The sequence below is a fragment of the Salminus brasiliensis genome, chromosome 3, assembly GCF_030463535.1.
Source record: "Salminus brasiliensis chromosome 3, fSalBra1.hap2, whole genome shotgun sequence".
Taxonomy (NCBI): Eukaryota; Metazoa; Chordata; class Actinopteri; order Characiformes; family Bryconidae; genus Salminus; species Salminus brasiliensis.
The window spans coordinates 35,003,848-35,022,414 of NC_132880.1; the positions used below are offsets into that span (position 1 = coordinate 35,003,848).

General features: G+C 45.1%; 1 protein-coding gene across 4 annotated transcripts in view; it reads right to left on the reverse strand.

Moving 5' to 3' along the window:
* Positions 1-15,883, reverse strand: part of runx1t1 (RUNX1 partner transcriptional co-repressor 1) — a 56,171-nt gene extending 40,288 nt beyond the window's left edge. For 2 of the 4 annotated variants that reach the window (XM_072675963.1, XM_072675961.1), the window contains exon 1: positions 15,096-15,882. In XM_072675963.1, coding sequence (XP_072532064.1) covers positions 15,096-15,123 — 28 coding nt within the window. In that variant the 5' untranslated portion in view covers positions 15,124-15,882. Of the gene's footprint in view, positions 1-3,370; positions 3,439-15,095 lie in introns of those variants that run through there. The other 2 variants (XM_072675962.1, XM_072675967.1) reach the window with 2 other exon arrangements.
* Between the last annotated feature and the right edge of the window lie 2,684 nt (positions 15,884-18,567).

Consider the following 18,567-nt stretch of genomic DNA (forward strand, 5'->3'; position numbering starts at 1 on the left):
TCTCTTTCCCTCTGACTCCCTACTTTCTCTGCAAGGCCTTGCTAATCAGCTCTGCACTCATTCCCTCTTCACCTATGGTCACCCTTCACCCTTTGCCGAATAAAAAATCAACCAACTTCCTATCAAACTGATCATAGTTCATCAGCTAATATTTAAGGCTGTATTAGCAACGTGAGCCAGAACTTCTCTCTAGAGCTTTGCTCTGCTCTTTTTCTCTTGAAATTACACAGAATATAACTTAAATAGTACTGTAAATGTAAAATAAACATTTTTCATAAATATCGCTACATTAGAAATTTAACACTGCTGCGTGACATCAATACCTATATACCACTGTAGACGATACATTGGCCAGCACTACCTGCACTGTCACCAAAAGACATCGCCCGATCTATCTGCATTTGCAACGCTTCGGAGTTGAATTAGCTGCAGTACAGGATGCAGGCAGTTGTGCTAAAGAGAGCCTGTCCCTCTTCTTCTGCTGATTCATGAAAGCCAATTATCTCATCAGTCACAAATCAGCTCTCCCGTTTGAACAGGAGCCAAGTTGTGCTAGCTGTGCCGTCGCACTGCTGCCGGAGGTGGGCTGAGCACCAGCACTTCTCTCTCCAACACGCACAGCTCGTTTATCAAATCAACCTCATGTTTGATAAAATTCTATCTAGCATTCATAGAAAGAAAAAAGAAAGAAGGAGAGGCATGCAGAGAGTGAGAGAGAGCGAGAGGGAGAGAGACATGACTCATCCTTGCCATTCTTGCTCACTAGGTGGCGCTAGCGGTACACACTTCACTGGATAAACCTATCCTGAAAAAAAAAATACATACACACACAGACACCCCCACCCCCACCACAAACACACGCACACACAGTCTCATTGTGTTAGACTAATTCCTACATTCGCATGGTGTGCACACACACACGCGCACGCACTGCTCTACTGCTCAGCACTTTCATACACAGAACTCCAGGGAGGAGCTCAAAGAAATCCACAGTGAAAAAGAAATAACGCATACCCGCAAACAAGCGGTAGAATTTCACTGAAGTGTAAAAATTCCTGCTCAAACATTTTCTCTTTCATCCATCTTATTGCGAGAGAGGACGGCTGCTGTGGCATGTCAGTCATTTTTTTTCTTAAGGTTATCTGCCACACACACACTGATGCGAGAGGAAAAAAGGGGGCAGATAAGAGCGAGAAAGTCTCATCAATCTGTTATTTTTCTTGATATCCTCCTCACTAATAACAAAAACGAGAGCAAAAACAAAACAGGAGGAATCTGTCAGTAGGGCTGTGGCTGGCCAAAGGGAGAGAGCGAGTCCAACAGGAACCACTCGTTCCTGGCCCAGCCCTGTTCCACACAATGGCTTGGAGAATGGAAGGAACCGCGGGCCCGGCAGAGATAGGCTGCTGTCAGGAACCAGGACGGACAGGGCCCGGCCTCGCCGGGCAGGATGTCGCTGCCGTGGGACCGCGCGGCCCCTGATATCCCCCTTTCACACACTCTGTCCTCCGGGCTGGCCGGGATGTTTTGATCCTCAGGTAATTAAAGTCGGAAGCCCTGAGGGTGGGCGAGCTGGTGGCCTGACCCCCACTGTCCTGCCGGAGAGGCCGGCCTCTCTATCTGCCTTCCGCAAGCCCTGCCTGGGGCATCAACAAGCCTGCGCCAGCCTCCCCTCCCACCTATATCTCTGGCACTCGCTGTCCCCACTGAGGAAGACCCAGGCCAGGGAAAGAGCTGCGGCGTGCTCAGGAGTTCCCCTGCATGCCACTGCACTCCAAAAACACTGACCGGACAAGAAACCACCCTACCCTGCACTGGAACTGAAAACATCAACTGTAAACACATTTTAGGTTGAGGCATGGTCCTACTAGGAATCCATTCTAGGTATGCAAGATAATATCAGAATGATATTGTTATCGGAAGATAATTACTTTAAAAAATGATAAATGGGGTCCTGGGTGGTCCAGTGGACTAAGGTGCTGTCACAATGATCAGAGGATACATTTTTAGATTGGTTTTGATTTCACACTCATCTGAGGTGATCAATGCATTTCCTAAATATGATGAGCAAAATGTGAAATGTGATGCTGGGCTATCTGGTAAAAAAAATATGTGCACCTACTTCCTTTTACTGCATTCATAACCCTCCACAAACACAAATCCAGTTGTGTTTAGTCCCAATTTCTACATTAATTTTTTTTTTTCATCATCGGCGGGAGCACAAACATTTTACACACACACACACACACACACACACACATAGATATGTATAAGGGTTCTTTTGTAGAGGTAATGGTTATATTTTTTGAACATATTAGATACTGTCAGTAATTACACTGCTACTGACATATGTAGTGCAGCACATCCTAAATAAACATCATTATATTGAGAGCTTTCGATAGCAACTTTTGGACATCTAGTGCTACTAATGCATTTTATCTGTGTCAAAATATATTAGTACACACTGTGAAAATTTCAGTATGCTTGGTTTGTCCATAGTCTTAGCTAGCCCTGTGTGTGGTGAATGGAACAATTTATTGGAACTATTCACATTAAAAAATCTGGATTAGTCAGATGACCTCATAAGTCAAAGACAAACTTCACACATGCATATTCAAATAGGTTATACACTTAGTGCCACAGCAAACATATGGCACACACTGAAGGTCAGCTGAAGAGTGTCCCTGAAGAGCAAGAGATGAAGGCTTGTGCCGGAACTGGCCCACTGACCCGACGGCCTGACCGAGGCCAGCTCTGCCCCGCTTCACCTCACTCCACGCCATACAGCGCCTCCAGCCGCCCAGCCTGCTGCTGTTGCCATGACAACAAGCACTGCAGATATGTGGTGAGGTGAGCAGCCCTGCCGAACTGCAGGAGCACCCGCAGAGCAGCGCCCATTGTGTGTGTGGGTGTGTGTGTGTGTGTGTGTGTGTGTGTGTGTGTATACAATACACTAAATAAAGTTAGCATCTCCACTGGAGCAAGAGATAGAATGAAGGAGATAGTGAGACAGAGAGAGTTAACAGCTGCACGCGAAGAGTTGAAGAAAACGAGAAGCGCATTGCCATTAATAAAATATGGCAGCAGGCGCAGCAATGGATAAGTTATGTTCAACCTCGCCTGAATCAAAATCGCCTCATGTCTGACTCGTAAAATAAAACACTGTCTCCCAGCATATGTGCACCATTAGCATCCCTCGCCCACTGCTAAGAAAGCCTCTTAGCCACTAAATCAAACCCGCAGACGGCATGGGGGCTGTATGGATGGGGGGAGGGAGAGGGAGAGAAAGAGAGGACGAGAGAGAATAAGAAAGTGAAGGAGAGATAGAGGCCATGGGAAGGAGAGAGAGGGAGAGAGAGGAGTGAGTCACCAGGCAGATGATTTCAGGTTTTCGCTGTCTTCCACTCCACAAAGCCATGGGAAGCCAGGGTTGCAAGGCCGCTCGCCACAGCCGAGATAAAAACAAAACCAAACAAAAACAAAAACAAGGCAAAACAACAACAACCCAAACAAACAACAACAAAAAGAAACTGATTCTCATTTTGAATTCACTGTAAATCACACTAGGACACACACACACACATAGCAAGCAGCCTTTCCTTCCCGCTGACATATGAAGCAGTGAGAGTCTCGCTGGTAGTTTGCACGTCTCATGACTGTGATTCCATATCAACACAATGCTAATTCTGCAGGAGGGGAAGCAATAAAAGTCCTGGTAAGGGTACATAGCACATGTGTGGCTCATATGGCTTTCTGTTGTTCAAATGCCGAGTGAAAAAAAGCACACGCATACACACACACACACATGCTGCTAACTCAATCTGCTTTCCTTCAGGCATACTGGTTGGAGTAAGACATCGAAAAAAAAAAAAAAAAAGCTCAAGTACAAAATTGGTGACTTTTCCAGACTTTCCTACTGGAGTAGTTGAAAGCAATGCTACTCACAGAGCCAATAAATGATAATGATCTACAAGAATGACACGTTTTCCCTGTCCCAACAAAGCTGTAGCTGCTTTAGGATTGGTGCAATTACAATTAATTCCTAATTACTTCAATCACACCACGGCACCAAACAGCCAATAAGGAAAGCTATGAACCCAGTGACACTACGCCGCTAAATGCAGTGTAGTCTGGGCCTTCTAAACTGTCCATGAACCATAATTCCAGGAAGGAGTCCTAAAAATGCATTACAGTGCTGAATATGGTATACAACCACAATCTCATCCACTCACTGAAATTAGGAAACAAACCCACACGTCTAAACATGATCTCATGTGATCCCTCTGACTTCAACTGCTCCCTTTTCCATTCCTCCTCTGCTTTCTCTGCTCCTCCCTGCTTCTATACTTCTGCGGCTTCTGGCACAGAGGGCCGTGTCTGTTCAATAGCTCTTTCTGTCTCTCTCACAGACACACACATAACTGTCTCTCTTTTCCTCTCACTCTCCTTTTGGCCCCCTCTTTCACATTGAACCTGCTCCTCCTCTGGTTTCCTCTGATGTGTCCAGACTAGTCCTGGCTGGTGCTAATATAGGCCTGGCCATCAGTCTTTAGTTCATGACAGTGGCAGACAGATGACACTCCACCCTGTTACATGTACCCCTATCTTTTATGACTTTCTCTGTCTAACCATTCACGCTGTCCACCCACCTCCCCATCACAGCCCTCACCCAAATTCTAATTGCCTCTCAAAACAACAGGTACCTTGTCTCATGAGTAAATGAAGCTACTTAATGTGTCGAAAGTGTTGAATAGTTTGTATAATCTCCATAGAAAAGCACTGGCAATAGAATTGGATGCTCCAGAGCAGATACACGGTCTAAGGTCACCCTGCCCAAGACCAAAGGTCGGCTGAAAGGGGAATAAAGCCTCCAGCATTGGGCTGTAAATCAGTAGGAGTGCAGTATGTGTTCTCTAGAGTGATGGAACACCTTTCAGTACGTTTGGGATGAGTTGGAGTAGTGTTTGTGATCCGGAACTAATCATCTAACATCAGCACATGACCTCGCTAATGTCTCTTGTGGCTGAATGCTATCAAATGGTCCCAGTAACGCTTCAACATCTTGTGTAAAGCCTTCCTAGAAGAGCAGAGTCTGTTACTGTAAAGTGGGACTTACAAACTCCCTGTTTTTACTTTTGATTTTAGAAGAAACATCAGGTGAGGTGTCTACAAACTTACAGTGTACCTACAGTGTACAGTTCTCTCAGCCACAGACAGTGATCGTAGATCAGCACTGTTATTCTAAAATGCTATGTGAATAGCATCCCCAGGGTCAGCTCTTGCCGTATTTGATCCCCTCTCCCTCTCACATCTACATTTCACACGCTGTCGTGCGGTTTCCAGTCGGATCAATGCCCGCCTCAGTCTCTCACAAAGGCACTAAACACTGACTGAAGCCCATTCAATAATCACACTGACCCGCGTGTGTGCATCTCGTGCAGGGGGACTCCAGACTCCCAGCTTGCCTCTCGGTCCACTCCTCATCGACCATAATCCACTCTGCAGCTTAACTCTATTTCCATCTCATCATGTGTGATAGTGTATTCCCAGAGGCCCTCTAGCTCAGTCACAGAGAAACCACTTCCCTTTTCATGGCACTGAGGAGCTCCCCTCTCATCCCTCCAGCCCACCATCACCACCTCCCCCGCCCCCAGCCCTCGCCCAGAATGCAGATAAATAATTGAAAACAAGTGTGGGGATTTGCCAGATTGTAAGCTTCCTTTCATATGTTAATTACGTACAAACAGTTGTTTTGAATAAAAGCATTCTTGTCTCTCCCCGCCTCTTCGGTCCCCAAATCCTACGGGGAGAGAAATATGGTGCCAATCGCAGATAAACCCCAACTCTACATTTATAGCTCTCTAATCCATCACACACACACACATACGCATAGACACAAACAAACACAAACATGCAAGCGCCTCCAGCACTCAGCTGACGCAAAGGGCCTTTTCAGAGAGTAATGCTCGGTGCCGTGTGGCAGGAAGGGACCAGGCAGGAGCCAAAGGGATCTTAATAAGCGTGCCCTGTGCATGTCTCTTCAATCTCTAATCAGCCGTTGACTTTTCCGTTTGCGCCGTCATTAAAAGCAATAGCCCGAGGCCATGCGCTCCAAATGCATTTGTCTCTTTAGCAACGAGGGCCTGGCGAGGCTGCGGCGCGCGCGAGAAGCGGGTGTCAGTGATGCGTGGTGTGTCCGCACTCCAGGTGACACACGAGGACAGCGGCTTTATCTGCCCCACACATCTGCCTGGAAACTGGCATTCGGCAGGCTGCCGCGGTATAATCACTGCCATGTGGCCGTGTAGCAGGATTAAATGAGTGAGCAATTCAAATACTGTGACTTGCACTGCTTGTTTTGATTGCTGTTGGACAAAATTTCCAAGGTGATGCAAGAGAAATATAAGGCACTTGGCAAAATCTGCAGGCAGCACTGTCAAACCCCCGAGATAAGTAATGTCCCACACACACATTATAGTCTGGGAGGAACTGGTGGGATGCTTGGTGAAAAAGGAAAAAAAAAAAGGGTTAACAAACACAAAATTGCAGTTGTACCATTAAATTCTATCCCTGTGCAGCTGTGAATTATTATGTGGACAATTTAATACTGCCAAAGAGGAAATAGCAGATTAAGATCATATCTTTGCAACACTGCCAAAGTGTGCGCACGTTCCTCTGAGAAGGGGAACAGCTCGAAACAGACGCATCCTTTCATGTGCCAAATGAGACGGCTGCGAGCGAAGCAGAAGGACGATGCTGTCTTCTCTCTCTCTCTCTCTCTCTCTCTCTCTGTTTAAAGGCAGGGGAAGTGCAGACAGGGCAGTACTGTTGGGGGATGAACCGTGCCTATTAGACTTACGCACCCCTGAACACCCTGAGAGCCAGTAATCTGTCCAGTCTCTGAGGGAATATTAAGACCAAACCAAAAAAAGCGAAAGGTCTTTACGGTTATGGAAAAAATGAAGCGAAAAGAGAAGGAAAACACGTGTCAATACACAAATGAAAAAAAAAATTATTACATTTCATGAATGGTATGGGGGTAATGGTTTGCATATGTGGAGATCTGCACTCGGAGTGGTAGTCAAGGCTAAGCTAATAGTGCTAGCAGAGCTGGGAACCCTTGTCCTATAAAGAATACTTGTTACTGAAGTATGGCGCACAAAACCAGATGTTGATAAAGAGACATAAAGACAGATGGAAAAGCGATTACTGGCACACACAAAACACCCCGAAACAACTTAAAACATTTCTGACCTTATAAGGCAAGATAGATTTATACGCTCTGCCATTTTATTGCTTCAAGAGAAACCCTTCCATGTTCGGAGTATGGTCTTAATCTCAACTCCGCAGCACTGCTCACCACAATCTGCACTTATTTAAACACTGGCACTGAAGTGTATTTTGGAAGGGATAAATCAGAGAGGGACCACAAGGGCATGAAATAACACTCAGTGCAAATCCATGTGGCAGGCGTTCAGAGTTCATCCATACCTCCCTCATCTCTGCACGTTAAAAGATGCTGGTCAGCAAATTTACTACCAGCGCTCCGCTCTGCGAAACCTCGAGAAACTTAGCTGAACCAACCAGATCTTATCGTTCTTTGCAGCAAACATCTGCTGGGTTACATTAGCTCTGATAATTGCTGTTTTCACTGTACATCAGCCAACACCTAGATCATCTCCAAATGTGTAATTGTGAGTAAAACAACTTTCTAAGAGTAGATCCCAACTCCCATTTATTGTTCCACACTTTTAATTTCTGTTTGCTTTAGTTTAAGAGGATGGAGCCATCCTTGCTATCAAACACACAACTGTGTGAGGAGATGGAGTGGTTGTATGGGTCAGGCAGCAACTGCAACCTCAGGCCTTTTGTGGCTGTGTCACCCACATAAAGGTTAATTGATACACTAATCCTCTGGGTGGGTCAATACAACATGGATCACTGTCCTCCACTCTCTTCATCCAGATCCCTAATGATCTGCTCTGTCTAATGAAAACTGTTGCTCAATGTAAAACTGCTAGTGCTGTATAGTTTACAGAAACCTTGATTCTCTGCAGTAAAGTGATTCGCTAGTCATTGTAATTTGTAGAATTTCTCTTAAAAAAGTGCACTCTCAACACTGGGTAGCAATAAAACAATGACTGTCCATGTCTCCCAAGGAGTTGTGGCAGGCCTGAACATACACTATATGAACATGAGTATTGGGACACCCACTTATTCACTGTTTCTATCTAAATCAATGGTATTAAAAAAAAAGATCCTGTTTTTTGGAATAACTCTCTCTCTCTTCTGTCCAAAAAGTCTTTGTTCTAGATTTTGAGGCAGTGCTTGAATTTGGTTGCATTCTTGAATGTAAAAAATGCTACAATGCTACAAAATCCTGTTAGTCAGGATGTTGAATGAAAACCATCCCACCTTATCCTAAGTGCTGGATGGAGCACCTGACATAAGGCTTGGCCATGCCAAGAGATTCATGTTTATTGTCTCCAGAATCTCCTATTAGCAATACGTCTCTACAAGCTTTGCAAGCTAAAGTAGCTGAATGCATACACTTTGACATGGTTTCCATAAACATCAGGATATAGGGTAGAAGTGTGGACCATGCAGTGATGAAGGGAGTAAAACTGCATTGGATGACATAACTAACATGATGCAGGTGTCATCACCCATCTCCACAATGTACATCCACTCTCACATTGCTACATTGTGTTGTTACACCTCTACTTTCCAGGGACTGGTAGTGTCTGTGTCTTAGCTATTTTAGGCTGGTGAAAAGCTCCTCTGGGTTAAAACAGTTGAAGAAATCCCTGGGAATTGGCCAACCGACATTCTAACTCTTCAGTCATGTCTGCAGTGCAGTGCATACTTGGTGCACAACTCGTGCCGGAAGCCCTGACCATCCTGGCAGGGGGAATTCCTTCCCAGCAGTTTAAAAAAAGGCACGCGAAAAACCGTAAACAGGATCCATGACTTGCTTTGCTCTCCACTGCACGCTTTCTATGAAGTTCACATACAAGCCTCTGAGGGCAAGCACTTAAGATCTTTATCATCTTCCTTCATTCACCAACGCAGTCTCACCTTACCAGTCTGGAAGTGATCCCACTTCCCTCGTCTACTAGCATGTCAAAACACAAAGAAAAACACTAACACAATATTTCTGCAGTAACATGGCAGTGCATCACTATTGGCAGCTCTTTTTGATGGCTGACATACTGTTGTGTTAAAACGGTCTCTTCAGTCTTTTTCATGGCGAGATGGTGATAACATAGGGAGATAATGTCAAGTAATTCACCACAATTCTCTATTCATTTGAATACATGTCTAATACGCCAGGGGTCCTGCTCCATTCCACATCAAGCGGCAACAGCCGTTTAACAAAATAAACACACACTGAAAAGGAGAGGTTCACCCCCCCCCCCACCTGCACTTCTCTTTACTGCCTGTTTTCCGCCTCTCTCCATACCTCCCCCTGCCTCCACCACTTTAGAACTGTTTTATGAACTGACTCTTCTGCAAAATAATTGACGTCGGGCATTCATCTTCAAGGCGCATGCTGATCGTTTGGCAACAACACAATCTTCCTGTGAGCTCGTCCATATTGCTACTGTCCCACCAGTGTCTGTGACACTACCTGCCAAGCGCAGAAAGGCCCGATGGCACCCGCAATCCTTTTTTTAAACCAATTCAATGACAAAAGGAGGGCCTGGAAGATTCCCAAAACAAGATTCCCATTATTAGGTCGTTATTTAATATCAAGTTAACCATTACATCAGAGTAAGAATTCCCAGTTGGGAGTTTTAAACATGGTGTAATGCTTTGAAAATCACTGTGTATGACAACAGAGTTAGCAAGGGATGAGGAAAGTTCTATTCATCCATCTTCTTCTAGCTCTTTCTTGCTCTCACTTTTGCTCTCCCGGCTCCCTCCCTCTTTGTCTCTCCTTTTCTCGGGTGCTGTAATTGACTGAATATGTCGATATGTGAAGTGAAAACACAGGGACCTACTGTCTCTGCTTATTGATCCAGAGCTCTTGAAGGAGTCGAGCCTCAGGGCTCAAAACAAATCTTAATTACACTCCATTTTACTGGGCCGTAGAGGCCGCCCTTTTCATAAAATACATATCAAAATCCATATATCACGTTTATTAGGTAAGAGCAGCCCATAAATCAGAGATCGGGAACTGGATAGTCTGGACGCTGTGAAAACACAGATGAGGAATTACTAAAAAAATGTGTTCTACAGCATAATGGTACACTAGCATGACTTTGAGGGCAAATAACACTCCTAACAACCATCACCCACATACGAGTGAGCTGTAGCTACTATTTCTGTTGCCTCCTCTGCAGTTTGGCTGTGTTTCTTACTGACCATTGCACGGGTAGGAAAAGAAAAAAAAAGCACCCATTTTATGGATGAGTTTTATGGACATCTAGCAAGAGGCTTAGTCCATCCCTCAGCAATTGTCACCTCGTAAAGAAAAGAAAAAAACCCTAATCAAGCCATTACACGGCCCACATTCTCCATCAATCAAGCCTTTACACAGATATACCAATACATAATGCCGGTTCTCACCTTCTCTCTGACTCACTGCGGCCCTGGATCCACAGACCAAACCCAATTACAGATAACAATGTGCTAATCTCTGTTCCCAGGGAGCAAGGAGCCGGGCCTGGAGAGGGTTAGAAAACTGCCGCAAGGCTGACACGCATGCCAGATACAGCATGAACCACGGACCCTGTCTTTCCTCCCTCTCTCTCTCTCTTTCTCTCTGCCCTTTCTCACACACTCAACCGTCCTCATCCCGACCCCACCCCCACCCCCCTTTCTCCCCAATGCATTTGCACGCCTGCATGCCCATGCGCAGCCTCATGCACACGCCCCTGCCATCCTAACACCTTCACCACCCTGAATCTTTTACCCTTTTACAACTAATCTTTAAATGTAAATTCTGTGACAGGAAAATAGAGGAGGTGCGAGATAACAGGTTACATCTTCACTCCTGCACTGTTATCGCGTTCTGCATCACTGAAAAGCACCTATTCAATAAGATTAGCTTCTGGCAGAGTGCACGGCGACACACCGCGGCTTTGTATTCATTAAACACACATCCCCGGCTTATCTGAAATAAAAAAGGGGCTTGTCAGGATGGCACATTGTATGTGAGTCTGAGGGGAAGGCAATGTGCATTAGGGCGATTACAATATCAGCCTGGTCCAGATGGAGGCAGGAAAATAAACAGAGAGAGTGAGAGAGAGAGAGAGCAGAGGGGGAGAGCGGGGGGGGGGGGGGGGGGGGTGGCAGGGAGGTGGTTTTTTGTATGTGCGTGACTGTGTGAGAGAGATTGTGCATATTATGTATGGATACAAGTGAAAAAGTATGTGTGTGTGAACGTTTATGCACATGTCGGGGTAAGAACGATAGAAAGAAAGAGACGTTAATTGGAAAATGAGTATTGGATTAACAGGAGAGGAAGGTAGTGAGGGAGGGAGAGAGAAAGGGAGAGAAAGAGAGAGACAGCGTGTGAGCAAGGGCAGGCAGCCAGGACACCTGTCAGCTGGAGCAGTGGAGCAGTGGGCTGTTTGGTTAACCCTGGACCAACGCTGGCTCCTCATATACCATGTAACACACAGTAACTCTACCACAGTGGCCCTTTCCCAAGATGTTTAGGACCAGTATTTTACCACAGTCTTACCAAAACCTCCATTATGTTGGGTGTTTATTTTTTAGATTCACACCATTTTAAAACTCCTTTACTCTTTGTGAACATTTAATGATGAAGGTAGCTCCAACAGAAATGGTCTATAATGAACATAAATATATTTTTCCGTTATCGCAAATTAGAGATTTTACAAAGTTACTTTTGAGATGATATTATCTAACAATTCGCTTTATAGATTGTAAAATGGGAAATGGAAATATTTAAAGATAAAAGTATTAGCTATGATGATGCAATGTGTTACTTTACAACATTACATGTAAATTACAGTACATTACATTTAAACTCCATCCTCACACCCTACCCCTCGCTCCTCTCACTTGACGTCCATGTGTGATGAAATTCTATAACCAGCACTCTAAATTCCTCTTGCGAATAAATTTGTAAGCCATCAATGTCTCCTATCGATCCAAAGCATAGGTTCTGGGAGATGGCATCCACATCAATAATTCATCGCCTGCCCCGTGCTGCAACTGATGTCGAAGCAAATCGACGGCCCTCACAAAAAGAGGGCTTTATCCCCGCGCACAGAAACATCTCCCAGCCTTCACTTCCAGCCGAGGGTCGAGTGTGTCAGCAAGTCCGAATGCGGTCCTCAATGAATATAAAGAGCCTCATACATGACAAAGCTAGGGGGAAAAAAACTGATGCAGGTTTTTTTTTTGCAGCATACTGCTTTTAGGGCATATTCCCTAAGAACACAGTCTACAGGGTGAACATGGCTGTCATTTCAAACAACAGGCACAGGCATTCGTCTTTTAAGATTGTAACAACGGCTCTCTTAATCTCACTATTCATACTCAATGGATTCAACCAACAGACAGTTTTCACACAGCCATGCTCAATGCAAAGCATTTTCTCATGGCTAGATTTGCAGTAAATGTAAACTTGGCAGTGATAAGCCTGGCTGCATAGTTTCCCAGTCAAAGTGGACAAAGACGAATAGGCAGACCGATTAAACAGGCTAAGTATTGGTGCAAGATTCTGATGGGAAAATAAGCTAGTTTATTTAGGAGGTTAACGATTGGGTGACATCACTAATGAAGTGAGTCCCATACTGCACTGATACGATACCTGGCACTTGGCCAGAACGTCTGCAGTCTGTCACATGAAACACATGGTAATTACTTAACAGTGAATGCATGCAAATCAGGTGGACGAAATCCATTATATATTTTCCATTATAGTGTAATAACTAATAGAATCATTTGTCTCGTACATATTTGGCAGAAAAATGCGTTTCTGGATAATACCAAAAAATCTTTTTCATTGCTGCTTCTTTAAGCTTTTTTAAAGAAAATAACAAGCAGTTATTTGGACAAATAAATGTGCTAGTTAAGGTGCTTTGGAGCGTTACCACAGAAGAACCGCTTTTGGTTCCCTAAGGACCCGTTCAGTGGATGGTCCTTTAATGAACTGTACAGTTTTTATAGTTTAAAGTTTAATAGCACCTCCACATAATACTACGTTTAAATACCATTGGAAGGATATCCTTGAACCATATTTCCAAGCTGAGAATATCAGACATATGCTATAAGACAATTAAGTAGGTATGGATATTCACACTTTGGTGCATGTACAGCAGTGCACGCTGATGGTGTAGGCGCTGGACCAGCAGGCTGACCCTCTCTTCATTAGGCCATGGCCGTGTCTGGTTTCGTGCGTTTGACCCACATGGGGCCACTGAAAGTGGGGGAGAGGGGAACAGGTGTGAGGCAGGCCGGCTGGTGGCTGTGCAGATGGCCTCAGCCAGAGGATGATGCTGTCTGCTTCTACTGTCCCAGACCTGCCTGGCTGTGTGCTGTTTAAACAGCCTCATGGCCAGATAACACACACTCTCACACACACATGCACAACACTTATTTACTGAATACTCACCTCCAGACAACCCGCCTCATGTTTAACTTTAATTAAAGCTCTTTACCAACTCTGCCCCCGTGGTCTTAAAACAAACAGACACTGACAGCAGTGAGGAGGTGCCCAGTTCAACTGCTCATCCGCACTGATGTACATAGTGTACATGCATAGTGCATCGCGACCTGTCGTATAGTGCCAAAGCTATAAGGTACTACACAGCAAGTACGACCGAGGGCAAACAGCTTAGTCTCCACACAGCAACCTGTATACTGTAATACACCAGTACCACGTTTCATTTCTAACATCAGTATGTTTTATCACTAACTGATTATTAGCAGTGACGGCTTTTTCAGGTGGAGGAATCACCTGAAATCAAATGAAACAGTCACAACTCAAATGTAAGTGGATTTCTCACAGCCTATATTTTAGTCCAATCCCAACCGTGAGAACGGGAACACAGTACAACCCCTAAGCAGCTCTAACCAAACACCACACATCCTTTTAGTTTGCCTGAAAAGAGGCAATGATCACCACAGAGACCAAGTTCCCATGAAGAAAAGAAAAAAATACCAAAATCGACCTTTTCATTTCAAGCAGACCAAACCCCACGGCTTGCTGTAATTTCTCTATCTATATCTCCATCACCCTCATCCGTCATGTGAGGATAACCTGGGAATAAAGACCAGGGCTGCCTGGAGACCATATTTGGACGGTTGAGAGGGCAAAGAGCTTTCTGCAAATGCAAACGGTGCCTCAGACAGTCGGTAGTGGGGGCGGCCGACGGACCAGCAGTATCTGTGAAGCTCCTTCTTGAGTCCTCTCATGAGTCCTCTCATGAGTTCATATTTCCAAGTTTCACAGGAGAAGGCTGACCTGTACTGGTACTGTGACAGTGGGCAGTAGTCTGTACGGTTAACCGCTCGTCTTCAACGCAGCACTAGTTGGAAACTCGTCAGGAGCCTCATTTCACTCAACACGCTTAATCTGAGGAGGACTGGAGCATTTAGCCAACGCTAGGTTTACAATGTCACCTAAAGCCCACCTAAAGTGTGACCATAGGTTAGTGTTATCTAGTTTGACTGGAAATTCGCTTATACTTTTATTTCTTTCAGACACAAACTATCTATTATATCATTTTGTCAAGATTTTTGAAACACTATAGCTAGCGCTATATACTACCCTTTTATTATTTTTTAATAACTGTAGCGATAGCTAAGGAGTCTAGCTAGAACTAGGTTCTAGCTAACAACTTCAAACTAATTAATTTAATGAAGGTTTAACAACAAAAGTAAAAAGATTCATATAAACATCTGATCCTACACATCATTTTTCACATCAGCGTATTAACGTTAGCTCGCTATTTCTGTCAGCAGGCATTAACGTTAGCTAGCTCTTTAACAGTGAGTTAAATAAAGCGTTTCACACATTCTCTCATATTTTAACCACAACAACTAAAGCTAAATGTTAAAAACGTTAAAAAATGTGTTAAAAAAAAAGACAAGCTAAGACTGACTCTACTTACACTGAAGAGAGGCAGAAATTCCCACCATGCGTTACGCCGTTAACGAGGGCAAAAATATTAATCCCCGGTTCAAACGGTCCGGTAACGTTTCTTTTCTTCTCGTTAGACGAAGCAGACGAGTGTCAGTCCCGTCGGCTTCAACCGACTCTGGCGAGTAACGGCTCCCTCAGCCGCGTCAGTGTTGTCCGTTAAACTCCAGCGAGGCGACGAGCTTCGAGCTCCGGCCCAAACGTTCCGGTCCGTCACGGTACTTCTCGTCTCGTTTCTCTGTTCAATCAAACGCGGCTCGGTTCGCTCAGTCTGGACCGTTGTAACGGTCACCGTCCCGATACGTCGGAGCTGTCCGTTAAACTCCAGCGAGACGCGAGCTCGCGACGAGACTGGAGAATCGAGTTCCAGTCCGCGCGCGACGAAACCAAAGCCAACGCTGTTGCCCCGCTGTGGGGTTATAGCTAGAGGAGGGTGGCAGGTCGATGTCTCTCGCGCTCGCGCTCGCGCTGGTCTGGTCCACGTTTCTCCTCTTTATTGCCCTGCGGTGGCGCGAATTACAAAAAAAAAAAACAATGCACGAGACAGGTTTCCCTGTGCTGGACGCACGAGCGGTCAGATGCACGGCTCGGTGGATGCGCGCGAGTGGAGAGTGGCTCCGTCCGTGGCGCGCGGGCGCTTTTGCCTCTTGCTTCAGTCCGCGAGCTCCTGGAAGCTCCAGGTGCTGAGGGGGCGGGGCTTCGCCCGGGGAGGGGCGGAGATAACAGGCAGCAGCTGTGGGGGCAGAAAGAGTGGACTCTGAGAGAGAGAGAGAGAGAGAGAGAGAGAGAGAAAGAGAGAGAGAGAGAAAGAGAGAGAGAGAGGTGAAGAGCGATTATAAACTGCACAATTTTTGTGTGGAGAAGATGAACGTGTGTATTTTCTCCATCCATATCTCTTTGTCCATCTCCCCTTTCCTCTCTCTCTCTCTCTCTCTCTCTCTCTCTCTCTCTCTCTCTCCCTATTTCTCTCTCTCTCTCCCTATTTCTCTCTCTTTCTATCTGTTCTCTTTTTCATTTGCTCTCCGTCCTCTGTCTGCTTCTCTCTCACCCCCCCACCCCCCCCTGCAATAACTCAAGGCAAACACTTTCCTCTTCCATCTGGATCTCATCTTGTCCTGCCCAGCCGGGGAAAGCAGAAGCTTCGTTTACAGCCTGATGATAACAGCCTCTTTCACACAGACACTATTGAAGTTAATGCATCGCAGACATGCTCCCCGTCCCTCTCTTAACCCTAACTTAACCCATACGTTGTATATTCCAATTTAGGACACGCCACTTTCTTATTTCCACAGCGCTTTCTGGCTTGCCTCAGTGTTTGTCTTTATAGCCTATTTCCTATGCAATAGACTGCATGCCCGAATAAGGCCTCTGGATGCCTCTGCTCAGTGTATTTTCCTTCATTTAGCCTGTTAGGAGCTTCCAGAGCCTCTTCTAAAATCAAGGGGATTAAAATGAGTTTTTCACCTTTCCTTTGCTGCAATAGCAGCCTCTACTTTTCTCAGAGGGGCGGTTTATACTAGATGTTGGAATATTGTTGTGAGGATTTGATTGCAGCCACAAGAGTCTTAGTGAAGTCTGATATTGGATTATTAGGTCTGGATCCAGACATCACTCCAACCTATCCTAAAGGCATTGGATTGGCCTTTATCACTCCAGAGAACATAGTTCCACTGCTTCAGCTCAATACTGGAGGCTTTAAACCCTTCTAGCTGTTCCTTGACCTTGGGCGTGGCGACCTTAGGCGCATGTGTGGCTTCTTCAGAGCATCTCATCATATTGGCAGTACTTTCCTTTGCACCTTAAAGTAGCTGAGATCCACTCATTAGAAAGAGTGTCTGGATTTTTTGGACATACTTATGTGGCAGCATTTCTCTTTTTAAGTGCTATAAACAAAGCAGGCCACTACATGACAATCATTTTTGGCTTTAGTCTGGTCCCCTGTATCTCCTTTAATCTGCTTGTGATGTGACGTATTGTGTCCTGGGAGACCTGTGGAGAGGCCATACCTGCGAAACCAGCACAAGCTTTCTTGTAAGAGTTTTTTGATGTGCCACTCATATTCTTTGTTCTTCTCAGACAAAGCCGTCTCTGCGAGTCTCCTCTGCTCAGACGGAGAGAGAGAGAGAGAGAGAGAGGGGAAGAGAGAAGGTGAGGTCAAAACAGCGCAAACACACACGCACACACCCCTGCACTGCGTTATCACAAAGACTCACTCTGCTCCCTTTTGTGCCCAGTGTGCGTTCGAGAAAAGCTGCTCTCAACAATCAAACAGCAACATCTTGACACCGGAGGCGCAGGGATGGTGGTTGAGGAAACCTGCAGGGGAAAGGACGGGGTTTTGAGAGGCTGCCGCGGACACTGATAACACCACCGGAGAGCAGGAAACACACACTGCGCTGTTTTTGCTGCTGGTGGAGTTCCTGGAAGTGGGCCGCCCAGGGCGATGGGCCACGCACACACAGGATACCTCGCCTCTACAGGGGGACAAACACACACACACACAGACACACATGGCCGTGCAGGCTTCCTGCACTTCCCTATCTACCGGAGGGCCACCTGCGACCAACACACACACATTCACACACAGATTTGTTTTTATACCTTTATGAGGACAAGGGGTCAAATATATGTCACATAATATGTATTGTTTATATAGGGGTAAGTACCTAAGTGTAGTAACAATACTGTGCTGTCATGCAAAAATCTTGTATCTTTATTTTTGTCAGTTTTCACATTTTGACGTAATATGACTTTGTCGTTTATTGGTTCAAAATGTTCATCCAAATGATAAATGGACCAATAGAAATTCTTTAAAATGACTTGGGCATCAATATAAAAAGATTTCATTCCAATTCATTTTGAAGAATTTCTTACAAATTTCTTACAAAGGTTTTTTCCTTTCCTCCTGTTAAGTTGATATTTTGGTATTTTGCCCCATATATATATTTATATATATATGATATGTCCAAATGTTTGTGGACACTCTTCCAATGAATGCATTTAGCTACTTTCTGAATACTTGAATCCGTTCAGCTGTGCCCATCGCTGACACAACTCGTCTAGTCCTGTAGAGAAGCACTGTCAATAGGACGCTCTATAACAGACCAGCATTTACCTACTGGCACCATACCTAATACCAGGCGTGGGCTAGAGGGGTAAAAAGTCCCCCAGCATTGAGCTGAAGAGCAGTGGAACTGTGTTCCATGGAATAATGGTGCTTCATCTAATGCTTTTGGAATGAATTGAGGAATTGGAGATGCGGTGGGGTGGGGATGCGGTCCTGACCTCACTAACGCTCTTGTTGCAGAATGCAGAATGCAATTCTCACAGCTTGTAGAAAACCTTTTCTTCCCCAACAAAAGCATGATAAACCATTTGTAATACCATTAAAAAGCAATGAATAAGCAGGTGTCCCAATACTTTTGTCCATACAGTGTATATAC